This window comes from Salvelinus sp. IW2-2015, linkage group LG8 (assembly GCF_002910315.2).
Source record: "Salvelinus sp. IW2-2015 linkage group LG8, ASM291031v2, whole genome shotgun sequence".
NCBI classification, from domain to species: Eukaryota; Metazoa; Chordata; class Actinopteri; order Salmoniformes; family Salmonidae; genus Salvelinus; species Salvelinus sp. IW2-2015.
The window spans coordinates 50,755,683-50,769,536 of NC_036848.1; the positions used below are offsets into that span (position 1 = coordinate 50,755,683).

General features: G+C 39.9%; 1 protein-coding gene across 4 annotated transcripts in view; it reads left to right on the plus strand.

Annotated features, from left to right (window-relative positions):
* Positions 1 to 13,854, plus strand: part of LOC111968088 (KH domain-containing, RNA-binding, signal transduction-associated protein 2) — a 115,155-nt gene that overhangs the window by 38,282 nt on the left and 63,019 nt on the right. For 3 of the 4 annotated variants that reach the window (XR_011480357.1, XM_023993624.3, XM_023993625.3), the window contains exon 3: positions 10,195 to 10,311. The exons of the other annotated variant lie outside the window; for it this stretch is intronic. Coding sequence is in view for 2 of the 3 variants with exons in the window: in XM_023993624.3 (XP_023849392.1) it covers positions 10,195 to 10,311 (117 nt within the window). In the remaining variant the exon portion in view is untranslated. The remainder of the gene's footprint in view (positions 1 to 10,194; positions 10,312 to 13,854) is intronic. 4 annotated transcript variants of the gene reach the window in all.

Genomic DNA, 13,854 nt, shown 5'->3' on the forward strand with positions numbered 1-13,854 from the left:
GCAAAGCTACTGGTAATCTACCAAAGTTTTCAAATAAAATCTATGGCAATCCATTGTAACTTTGGTAATGTATACTTGAATAACTGATTTTTTTATTCATATATAGTGTTCATGTATTATATCTGTGTCCATATTGTTCAATGGTGTATAGTAGATAGACCATATGGGTCAAGAGAAAATAGCCTAATTCATGAAAAAAGCATCTAATCAACAATGGCATTATGTTCAATTAACTAACTTTTGTCACATCTGCCACCAGTTTGACCACAAAACATTGACAACCAGTACATATTGACATAGTAAAATAAATACAAGTTTGTAAAAAAATATATAAAAGGATATTTCAAACTGAAACTGTAATGAACACGAGGGGAGACAGATATCTGGTTTCAAGCGCAGGGAGCAGAAGGTGTTTATTGCGAAGGACCACAGGTGGAGGCAGGTAGCTGGGTCCAGGGGCAGGCAGAAGGTCATACCCAGGGGGTCCAAAAGGGCGACAGTGGTGTGAGCTGGAAAGTGGGCTGGGAAGTGAGCTGCGTTCAGGGGATCTACATGTTTGAGGGTGTGAGTTGGAAGCAGACGTTACAGAAACCCTCATATTTAACAGCAATGGTATTCAGTAAGTTGATGGTTTGTATTTAGGAGAATGTTTTACAGCTTTGTCATTCCATTTTTCAAATAAAATGTATCTTATTCAATTATTTCTTATGATCCACCATACAGTGGGCCAGAGATCATTACAGAGACCTGTGATAATCTGAAGTACCCAAAGGGCCACTAGATGTCTTGTGATAGATTACATAAAATCATTGAAAGAAAATTCTGGTAGTTTACTGGTAAACTTCGAAGGTTTCCAGTAATATACCCTCCCTTTGGAACCCTACAAAGAACCAGCAAATATACGCAAATGTTGAGATAGAACAACAAGTTATAGACACACATTTCATCATCGTGTTTTTTTATTTCTCCTTCAGAAAACTGTGTGACTGACTGCTGATCTTAGAGAGCGTAAGACTGTCACGCTTGACTCTGTTTCACGGTCCAGATGAATTTAGTCCAGTCAGACCGGGAGGCAGCACCATTCACTGTGGGGTTGTTGAGTCTCATCTGTAGGGATAATGGCTTTAATAACCTGTCAGCTATTCTCCTTCACAGGAAGCAGTCCTAATGTCCTGTTTGTTTACACAATATCTGTGCTGCTGGCCCCCTGTGCCAAGGCTCCATGACTATATCTGTGCTGCAGGCCCCCTGTACCAAGGCTCCATGACTATATCTGTGCTGCTGGCCCCCTGTACCAAGGGTGTCTATATCTGTGCTGATGGCCCCCTGTATGTTAGTGCAACAGATTCATCACAAACGTGTTCCTGCTGTGGCTGTGTCTTTACATCCCTGTTTCATTGGGGAACAATGTGAGAAAACATAGCATCCACTGAATGTTAAACCACACAAACACACACACATGATTGATTGTTTCGTTTTTTCCATATTTTTTCCAAGTTCAGGATGAAAACAAATAAAGTACATTTCATCCATTCCCCAAACCCAAGACATTTCTTCCTGAACGATCATTAGCCCTGTAGTCTCAGCTCTCTCTCTCTCTCTCTCTCTCTCTCTCTGAACAGTAAACCTTACACTCACAAAAGTTCTTAAGGAATAGAGACATTCCAAATGTCATATTATGGCTATGTACGGTGGTGTAACGATGTGCAAAGTATCTCTCTCTCTCTCTCTCTCTCTCTCTCTCTCTCTTCCTCTCTCTCCTCTTCTCTCTCCTCTCTCTCTCTCTCTCTCTCTCTCTGCCAGTGTCTAAGCTCTGTGGAACTAATGCCGCTGTCCACTGACGCCCAGTCATCCCTCAACCATTAAAGTGCAGCAGGCAGACAGACCTCCGCCTCAGGCTATAATCCCCCTATCAAGCCAGAACTGGGTTCACCCAATAGCACAGCTGGCTAAACAAGCAGGGACTTTCTGACTGTCTCAGACCATCTGCAGATCTCATTTGGCCTCACAACACTGGAGTGGGGGCTAGGGTGCAGTGCACAAACACACACCTGAAATCCATCAAAGAGGAATCCTTTTTTGAGGTGTAATCCTACATTAGGATTACACCTCCAATTGTCTGCTGGTATGTTGTGTGAAATTGTGTTGTTTAGTGTATTTGTAGCCTAAGTGTGTTGTAGTCTGACTCTCCTCTTTGCTCTCCAACTGAGCGTAATGACAGTTTTAGCTGTCTTTAAGGAGCGTAATGACCGTTTTAGCTGTATTTAAAAAAACATCCTTCAGCTGAGCATAAAGACAGTTTTAGCTGCCTTTAAGGAGCGTAATGACAGTTTTACTGTCTTTAAGGAGTGTAATGACAGTTTTAACTGTCTTTAACTTCTCTGCGCTACAGATCCCTTTTACGGATCATTTTCCTGTTGTAGTCTGACTCTCCTCTTTGCTCTCCAACTGAGCGTAATGACAGTTTTAGCTGTCTTTAAGGAGCGTAATGACAGTTTTAACTGTCTTTATGGAGTGTAATGACAGTTTTAACTGTCTTTAAGGAGCGTAATGACAGTTTTAACTGTCTTTATGGAGTGTAATGACAGTTTTAGCTGTCTTTAAGGAGCGTAATGAACAGTTTTAACTGTATTTAAAAAAAACATCCTTCAGCTGAGCATAAAGACAGTTTTAGCTGTCTTTAAGGAGCGTAATGACAGTTTTTAACTGTCTTTAAGGAGTGTAAATGACAGTTTTAAAAAACTGTCTTTAAGGAGCGTAATGACAGTTTTAACTGTCTTTATGGAGTGTAATGACAGTTTTAACTGTCTTTAAGGAGCGTAATGACAGTTTTAACTGTCTTTAAGGAGTGTAATGACCGTTTTAGCTGTCTTTAAAAGAGCCTCCTCCAAGGACAGTACTCTCTAATGTTACTCTAATGTTGCCTTGATCTGTCAAGTGCTTCATAGGATTTCCATTTTTTATTGTAGTTTCTTAAAGATGGAATTTGCAGTAGGGGGAAACAGCGCCACTGGCTGCCCCACCCCTGTTATTATTGTCTTTGTTGCCGAGCTGAGGAGCGCCACGAAAGCATGGTAAAAAAAATTGCAGTACATATTGTGCTTTTCTATTGCGCATGCAATGATGTCAGAGGGGGAAAAACTGTGTTCGTTGTTTACAGTAATGTTTTTGTTATTGTAATACCGCAAACGGATTAAAATTATACTCCAGTCTCCTTTCACCTCATTTAACACCTGTTTTACTTAACAAAAGGCACATCTCAATAGGTGGTTCAGGTAAGTCATGACATGGCAGTGGGGGGGGTGGGCCTTTCCTATTGTGTTCTTTATTGCTCCTCTATTGTTCTTCAGGCAAAGGGGAAGGCCGGTGACATCACAGAATCCCATCAGACCAAATCCTTGAATGCCCCACTCCATTAAGTTTGCAGTTGTGTCTAAAAAACTATAGTTTGATCAAAACATATTTTTGGGGGGCCTTTAGTGTGTGTGTACTTTACTGTATTTATACTTGTGATATTGCTTTTCAAACAGTAAAAGTTCCAAAAATTGCTGGAGGACAATTCCAGCTTTAAGAAGAGGCCTATTTCAAACCTTTGCTTCTTGAATAGGCAAAGAGGATTCTGAATATCAATGACTCCTTCGTAACATTACCATCAGCATTGCAGTGAATTCATTCAACAATACATTAAGATTAACCACTATATTGTTGTAATACGAGGTAAACATCTCTTTTGCTAAAGGATAATGCCATTTTAAACATCAACCAATTCACAGGCGAGATGCCGCCACATGTTAAGTGAAAAAAATGGGGGGGAAATTGTTGACGGGCGTCTTCTGCTCTAAACAATTTGTAGTCTACACAGAAAGCATAATTTGCATTAATCCAGCTGTAAACATGGGCAATGAACAACAACATAGAACAGCTATTCAGAGAGCAGCAAATGCACTAAAGGCAAGGACAGCAATTTACTGCAGTGAGCTAAACCAGAGTGATTCTTGGTAGTGTTAAACAAATCTACTTTGGAACAAAAGTATACACCTCACACATGGTTATATTACACTGTAAGTGCATCACAGAAGAGTGAAATATAACAAAACTTTTTGACATAGAAACACTGGAATTTCTGCGTAAAAATAAAATAAAACCTTTATTAATTACGAAATTATGAAAAATATGAATACCATTCCACCCATTAGACCACTAGGCCATTTGACTGCAGGAAAGAGAATAATGCATTTCAAATAGTCCAAGTGTGAAGCACTGAAGTCGGAAGACAAATGTGCTGTGAGAGAGGCTCAATAGATTACAGCCATGTAAACCTCCTTTGTGAGCTGCATGACAAGACAGTCATTTGCAGCCGTTTCCGTTCAGTGTGACATTCAGTGGGAAGGTTGCCACAGTGTTTATTGAGGACGTCTCACCTTTTGTTTTATTGAAATCTCAGGGCTCGTCTCTAAGGAGATGTGCTCTAGCTAGTAGTGATTGTCTCGGTTATGTCACTGATTATTTTCTTCATATTTCAAGTGTGTTTAAAGGTCACGTCAGTGACTTCTCACAAAGAACATCTGTTGATGTGAGAGCATACATCTCAATCCAGGATCTATGGGCAATATTAAACTTGCAACATGACACTTGAAATATTCACATTTGTGTTAGATGAAGAGCATGCAGACATTCTACTGGTTAAATTACAAAACTAAATGTAAGTGGTGTATTAGCAAGGAGACATAGGATTGTCAATCAAAACATTTTGGATGAATGAAGATGAAGATGAAGAMGGGGGGGGGGGGGGGMMCTTCCATAGGCACCAATGCGATAGCAGCTGGGTCTGGTCTGCTTGGTTCATTGACTGTATGTGAACTAAAAAAAAATGAGGGACTGGGATGTCTCGCTTCCTCTTCAGTCTGTGGTTTAGTAAATGGATTATAATAGATTTGACAGGAAATGGGCCTGATTCGAGTTGAGTGGTCAAACTGGTTTGCAGCGTACCGTCTGTAAAAACATTTAGAAGAAGAAGAAATGTCACCCACTTCAAGAAAACATATGCCCTCGGAGCAAGGGAGTAGTTCTCTGTCACAGAGACTCATGTGTAAAAAGTAATTTACTCACACATCCACAGGTACTCAGATTCACAGGAGCATGACTGACCTGAGCTGTACACTCTTAGAAATAAAGGTGCTGTCTAGAACCTAAAAGGGTTCTTCGGATGTCCCCATAGGAGAACCCTTTGAGAACACTTTTTTGTTCCATGTAGAACTCTTTTGCGTTCCATATAGAACCCTTGCCACAGAGGGTTCCACTTAGAACCAAAAAAGGTTCTACCGGGGACTAAAAAGGGCTATCCTATGGGGACACCCGAGGAACCCCTTTGGAACCCAATTTTTCAGAGAGTGTAGATGCAACACATCCTGATTGCCTAGTCAACTTTACCCCTACCCACATGTACATACTCTATTGCCTCAACGACCTCAACTACCCCAACTACCTCCTGCACATTGACTCGGTTCCGGTACTCCTTGTATATAGCCTCGATATTGTTTTGATTGCGTTAGAATTTCCTTTTTATTTAGCAAATATTTGTCTTACTTTTTTAACCCTCCATTGTTGGAAATGGGCTCGTAATAAGCATCTAACCACTAGGCTACCTGGAGCGTTGGACTCGTAACCAAAATGATGGCAAGATCAAATCCCCGAACTGACAAGGTAAAAATCTGTTGTTCTGCCCCTGAACAAGGCAGTTAACCCACTGTTCCTAGGCTGTCATTGAAAATAAGAATGTGTTCTTAACTGACTTGCCTAGTTAAATAAAAATAAACATTTAACTGTAAAGCCACCATAATTTGTGATGAATGGCCACCAAGCCCTTAATAAAAACTAAGTCTGAAATTGATTTGATTTGATTTTCCCTTACAAAAAAAAGTATCAACCCATACAAAAATGTCCACCTACAATTATAATCCACATAATAATTATTGTCCTGTTGCTGCAAGATTATTAACTTTCTGTAGCAAACCGTCTCAAATTAAGATTCTACATCTGTATGTTGTCTCATGTAAAGTCAGTGGCGCTGCATGCTATTGGGCAGGTCTGTCTGTAGGTTGATTCTGCTGCTACTATTGGATAGAGCGCACTCAGTGCAGCTGTTTCTCCATGCATGACCATTCCCCCTAGGCGTTACCATCCCGTGATAGTGGGCAAGTGGGCATGACTGAGCATGATTGAAATCAAAACCCAACCCTCAAATATCCAATGATTTAGGAACGTCAGATATTTGCCTAAATCTCGCAAATCTCTGTTTTGTAAGAAACTGACTTTATGCCCAAAATTATTCTATTTACACTTTGTAGTAAATTCTGGCACTAGAATCAATGTTTCTGACTAGCATCGATGCCACATAAGCCATTTTCAACCAGATAAGTTTTTTTTTTTGGTTCAGCTCCTCTTTAAAGGAGCTCAGGCCAACTGCTGTGGCCCTATTACTTGGTATTTATCATTTTGAACACAGGATTTGAACACAGTATTTGAACACAGGATTTGAACACAGGATTTGAACACAGGATTTGAACACAGGATTTGAACACAGGATTTGAACACAGGATTTGTAACGAGACAGTACTAGAAAGTAGACATAATACTTGTTTTTGTTTATCTGCATCAACAAACCTCACATCCTTTGTGCATAAAATCATAGTCATACTCTTGATATAAACACAATCTTCCCATTCTTTTTTTAGATTAGTGCCTGCGTAATTTCCATAAGTAAAAAAAACAAAAAATCCCCATACAAATTTGCTGCTTTAGCAACACACCCAGTTTCTAACATCCTCAGCCTTATCGGTGTTGGGGCTGCAGGGGATGGCTTGCATCATTTCAAACCTCATTTAACACTGAACCATGCCCCCTTCTAAAGCCGAAATTGCCCACCACGGAGCCTAAGAGTGGCTCCAGACATTCATTAGCGTAATGAGAACAGGCCACTGTTCTGCTGCCGCCCAGCGAGCTACTTCTCACTGTAGTTGTGGCGACCATCTGCTCCAGGGCTCCCAGCCAGCTGTAGGATATTCCTGTCAAAGCAGCCCTAGAGAAGACAGAATACCCACTGAATACCCAATGCTCTACTCAATCACCTCAGAAAGAAGAGATGGATGGAGGTAGAGTGGAGCTCTGTTGGCGATGTATGTTGGACTTCTCCGAACCAAATCCTTTTGCTTTTCATGTGGTCCTTCATGATGTCAGAGATAAGATAAGCTGAGTACGCAGTCATGTGCCACTTCGGTATCCGCCAGTTTGCAGCTGCAATACAGAAAACAGTTGACCATGGCTCCTAGTGGCTGAATAGGCTATAGAGCCTCAGTGGAGGGGGAGGGGGGTGTAATGTTATGAATAGGTTATAGTAATTTGTGAGGCCAGGGCAGGAGATGTCTAGATGGGTAGTTGACCAACTGTTCAGCTCTGGAGGAGGTTGAGTTATCAGCTGGTCACAACAAACATTTGAAGGTCAAGTCATTCATTTGAAAATGTTGGCGGAGTGGTCGAGAAATGAGAACAACGGGAGAGACCTCAACAGGATTTTTGGGGATGGCAGTTGTAAATCTAAATGACTTAATAACCCATGGGGTGTTTCAAATTGGTGTTCTGATTGTGGTTTTATTGAATGAATAGTCCGAGAATAATTACTTTTCCATTAGCAAATGACTCAACTAAATTACTTCTATTATGATGTTGAGGGTCACCATTGTGGTCACTGCCAATCTCCAACAGTGACAAAGAAAAAAGACAGTTACAGTAATATCCTGAGGGCTAGTTTTTTGTCCAACAGCAAGTCTACCGTCTGTGAGATGAGTTCTGTTAGCCAGTGCCTGAAGGCAGGCGTTTGATAGTTCCTCATTTGGATAGTGATTCCTTGATTTCCCAATGGGAAGTAAATCGTTATTTCTCACTTTCCTGGCTCTGACCTCTGGATCATTCCCAGGAATTGTATTGGTTGGTGCATGTGTTTTATTTCCTCTCCGTACAACATTGATGACCCTGAGCAATAATAAGACATGACTGACTAAGCCTCAGCGGTTTAACTAAGGGATGGAGCTGATAACTGTCTGTGTCTCAAATATTAACCATATTTCATTTATAGTGCACTACCCTATGGACCCTGGTCAAAACTAGTGCACTATAAAGGGAATGAGGTGCCATTTGGGACACAAAGGCTGTTATACCTCAGATGAGATTAATTATTGACGCACGGATCCCTTTAGCGGTATCATTTTCGTAACCAACTGCTGAATTGCAGAGCGCCAAATACAAAAAAAATTGCTAAATATATTTATAATCATGAAATCACAGGTGCAATATAGCAAAACACAGCTTAGCTTGTTGTTAATCCACCTGTCGTGTCAGATTTTGAAAATATGCTTTACAGCGAAAGCAATCCAAGCGTTTGTGAGTTTATCGATGACTAGACAAAACATTAAGAACACCTAGCAGCCATGTAGATTGGTCACGAAAGCCAGAAAAGCAATAAAATGAATCGCTTAACTTTGATGATCTTCGGATATTTGCACTCACGAGACTCCCAGTTACACAATAAATGTTCCTTTTGTTCGATAAAGATTTTTTTTATATAAAAAAAACTCCATTTGTTTGGCGCGTTATGTTCAGTATTTCACAGCCTTAGGCAAGTCATTAAGGCTTGACGAAAATTCCATATAGTATCCGTAAAGGTCGTAAAAACATGTCAAACGTTTTTAATAATCAATCCTCAGGTTGTTTTTAACATCAATAATCGATAATATTTTAACCGGACAGTAAACTATTCAATACTGGAGAGAAAGAAAATGTCGAGCAACGAGCTACAACTAATGGAGGGACATCCGTGTATCCACTGACGCGTTTTGATAAATCTCGCTCATTTTTCAGAATAAAAGCTTGAAACTATGTCTAAATACTGTTCACACCCTGAGGAAGCCACAGGAAAGCGATTCTGGTTGATATCCCTTTAAATGGACGAAAAGCAGGCAATGGAACAGTGATTTTTCAAAATAGAAGTCACTTCCGGGTTGGATTTCCTCAGGTTTTTGCCTGCAAAATCAGTTCTGTTATACTCACAGACAATATTTTGACAGTTTTGGAAACTTTAGAGTGTTTTCTATCCTACTCTGTCAATTATATGCATATTTTAGCATCTGGACCTGAGAAATAGGCAGCTTACAATGGGAACGTTATTTTTCCAAACATAAAAATTCTGCCCCCTAGCTTCAAGAGGTTTAAGACCCATTCACATGGGTATTGTGCAGCACACATGACTGAACATTGTTGAATTGTTGCAGTTTTTTCCATGTCTTTTTTTGTTTCATTCAGCAATTGTTAAAAAACTTCTTCGGGATCGGTGTCCCTTCCACGGGACGGTTGAGCTAACGTAGGCTAATGCGATTAGCATGAGGTTGTAAGTAACAAGAACATTTCCCAGGACATAGACATATCTGATATAGGCAGAAAGCTTAAATTCTTGTTAATCTAACTGCACTGTCCAATTTACAGTAGCTATTACAGTGAAAGAATACCATGCTATTGTTGGAGGAGAGTGCACAATTTTGAACGTGAAAAGTTATTCATAAACAAATTTGGCTCATTTGGGCAGTCTTGATACACAATTTAGACAGCAATGCATTGGTTCATTGGATCAGTCTAAAACTTTGCACATACACTGATGCCATCTAGTGGCCAACATCTAAATTGCACCTGGGCTGGAATAATACAGTGTGGCCTTTCTCTTGCATTTCAAACATGATGGTACAAAAAAAATACAAAAGAACAGTTGTTTTCTTTCTTTGTATTATCTTTTACCAGATCTATTGTGTTATATTCTACTACATTCTTTTCACATTTCCATAAACTTCAACGTGTTTCCTTTCAAATGGTACCAAGAATATGCATATCCTTGCATCAGGGCCTGAGCTACAGGCAGTTAGATTTGGGTATGTCATTTTAGGCGAAAATTGAAAAAAGGGGCTAATCCTCAAGAGGTTTTAAAAAAAAGGTTGATTGTTAGCCAACTGTAATCTATATTTTTCTCTAATCTTTTTTTCCCTTGCAGTATGTAACCTAATTTCCATTTACTTCAGTATATAATAGGTATATAATTGAAAACTGTCAAGGAAGCTGTTTTAGAAACATTGCTTTTCCTCTCCTCTGTTGCAGTTTAATTTTGTTGGGAAGCTGTTGGGTCCACGGGGCAATTCCATGAAAAGATTACAAGAAGAAACAGGAGCAAAGATGTCCATCCTCGGAAAAGGCTCCATGAGGGACAAAGGAAAGGTATGATGACAACACCTCCTTGGAATGTAGTCACTGACTGTCTGTATGTTTTCACCTTCAGTTAAATACCTACTGTATGATGTAGAAAAGCTTTTTGGGTTTGTTTTTCAGACCAATGTCTCTTTTTCAACTAAGCCATGCAGAATACAAAAATACAGGCATCAAGTACAAATACAAAATGCAATAAACAAATAGGAAAAACAAAGAAAAAAGAAAAGAAAAACAAAACACAATCATATAAAACAAACATATTCCAAACATGTATTACATTTCTGCTATTTTCTCATGGTCAAAAAGGGTAAGAACGAACATCTTTGGCCTCCCGAGTGGCGTAGTGGTCTAGAGATTCTGGTTCGAGTCCAGGCTCTGTCGCAGCCGGCCGTGATTCGGAGACCCATGGGGCGGTGCACAATTGGCCCAGCGTCGTCCAGATTAGGAGAGGGTTTGGCCGGCAGGGATGTCCTTGCCCATAGTTCTCTAGTGACTCCTGTGGCGGGCCAGGCGCATGCACACTGACTGGTCACCAGGTGTACGGCGTTTCCTCCAACACGTTGGTGTGGCTGGCTTCCGGGTTAAGCAGGCATTGTGTCAAGAAGTTTGGTTGGGTTGTGTTTCGGAGAACACGGGGCTCTCGACCTTCACCTCTCCTGAGGCCGTACGGGAGGTGCAGCGATGAGACAAGACTGTAACTACCAATTGGATACCACAAAAATTGGGGAGTAAAAGGGGGGTAAAAAAACAAAAACATCTTTAGAATTTTCTGAATGAGGTTCAATGACATTCGTTTCATACAGTATATCCCGGTATTTTGTCAAATGCTAGCCTGATGCACAAAATGTTTCATTGAAAGGTCAACCTTAAATGCATTCAAATACAAAAAGATGAAACTAACTGTGCCACAGTATGTCTGTATGTTAACGCTACTGTAGCCAAGATAAATGTAATAGGGCTTTACGTATAGAGAGCATTTTGCTTCCCAGCCAGGCTATTCATTCTCACTGACTCGTGGTCCCCTGAAACCAGCCTCATCTGAGGATCAACACCGGCCTAGAGAACAAAGGTCTGGGTGGTCCAAGTAGCTCACTCAGGACATTACTGGAGCTTCAGTAGGTCCCAGTGTACTGCTGCTGTATAATGTTACACAGCTATTGTTAGAGCTGGACACATGAATACACACATCTATAGAGGATGATAAAATACCTACTGATCTGTACAACCTCAGTGATGGAAAAGGAGAACTATGTTCTCTAACACCCTACATACACAGTAGACACTTTCATTCTGGTAGCTGTCAGAGTTATTGAGCAAAAACGTCTTTCTACTGAGTATTGAACCTGTAAAAGTTTTACATTTAGTGAATGTTGCCCCCTTATATACTAGCATTTGGTATTTAGAGAATGTATAATAGTCAAACGCATTTTATGAGAGGTTGCCTTCATTTAGATTGTCTGTTATTTGAGACATACTGTACAAGCGCGTCATAGAGTTATCTTCTGTATTTGTTACGTTTCACATTTTCTTACGTCTTGTGTAGACGACCGTCTGTATCACCATGGATATGCACACAGTAAACATGCCTATAAAACAATACACCCGTTGTTACTATTTTCAGTGGTGAACAATTGACATTGTAGCAAGGCAATGATGATGCCTTTGAGTAAACATGTTTTGCTCTTTTTGGAACTAAATCAAATGTCCCTTCTTTGTGAGCACAACATTGCAATAACCTTGCAGACACGTTTACAATTGACTTTATATGAAGTGAGCGTGAATAGAAAGTCTGAGGGAAGGAGGTGAATTGGATTGCGAAAAGCTCACATCTGATATGCTCATATTGCAATGTAAACACTCTTGCAACATATTTTTTTCACATCAACTCCAACAATAGGATCATGTATGAATACCCTGATGATTATCTTGGACTTGATCCATCGTTTTGACCACAATCGAAATTGACAGCCTTGATCTGCATTTTTCGGGTGGTTTTTCCATGGCAGGGCTCAGGAAAGCTTGCCATGCAGTAGTTCACCCTAAAATGTCAACATACACAATGTTTACTGTTCTTGAGACTTGATTTGAACACTGATTTATGTATTCAAAGGAGATGCTGCTCCCTTGCATTAATTCTAAACAGTTTGACATCTCTCCGACTCAAGTCTGCATTGATGCATGCGAAGAGTAGATCGTTAAAGATAACATCAAGGCATAACATCTCCACACTCATCAGTCCCTGTGTATAAACATGTTGGTTTTGCTTGGTTGTAAGATCATTTCAGCTCCACAACAGAACTTCACAGACATTTTTATTTCATATTTCATTTGATTATTGAGGCTGCACTTGCATATTTTTGCATATATTACCCAGAACAGATCCAGTATCAATTGGTATGTCTCCAGATCAGTTTATTTTTGAAAACTTCATACCGTGTGTACAACAGAGGTGTACTGATTCTCAAGGTGAATATTTGAGCATGCATATATTTGCATAAATAATTATCTTGGGGAATTTCAGACAATCCAGCTGACCCTTGTTTGAGTCATGTAATACAAACTAATTTGATTTCAACAGAGACCACTGTGTTGTTATGTCTGAGGAATATGCAGTCTGACTGAGTAAGTCTTTTCAAATGGATACAGAAAACTTGAAAATATCAGCTACAATAGTTTTCTTGAATATGTTTCACAACTGTTTCAGGCAAAGTAAATCCAACAGTGAACCAATAGAATCATGAGGGCCCTATTTTGATTGAGTCAATACAAATGGGTCATTCTATAAACTAGGGTACCAGTGAGGATTTTCTACACTGGACAACTTGTTACAGCTGTTGATAAGTCATTGATAATAATCTTGAAATATTTTTCACGTCATTACATTAAGATATAACGGGGATCATAGCTTTATTCAGTCAAATTCACGAGTAGATTTAAAACATACAGTGCATTTGGAAACTTTTCTGACACCTTGACTTTTTCCACATTTTGTTACTTTACAGCCTTATTCTAAAACTGGTGGAATTTTATTTTTGTTCCCCTTGTCAATCTACACACAATACCCCATAATGATAAAGCAAAAATAGGAACATTTTGCAAATGTATAAAAAATATAAAACTTAAATATGACAAATTTTTCAGACTCTTTACTCAGTACTTTGTTGAAGCACTTTTAGCAGTGATTACAGCCTTGAGTGTAATCCACAAGCTTGGCACACCTGTATTTGGGGAGTTTCTCCCATTCTGCTGTGCAGATTCTCTCAAGCTCTGATGTTGGATGGGGAGCGTTGCTGCACAGCTATTTTCAGGTCTCTCCAGAGATGTTCGATCGGGTTCAAGTCCAGGCTCTGGCTGGGCCACTCAAGGACATTCAGAGACTTGTCCCCGAAGCCACTCCTGCATTGTCTTAGTTGTGTGCTTAGGATCATTGTCCTGCTCGAAGGTGAATTTTCACACCAGTCTGTCCTGAGCGCTCTGGAGCAGGTTTTCATCAAGGATCTCTCTGTACTTTGCTCAGTTCATCTTTCCCTCGATCCTAACTAGTCTCCCAGT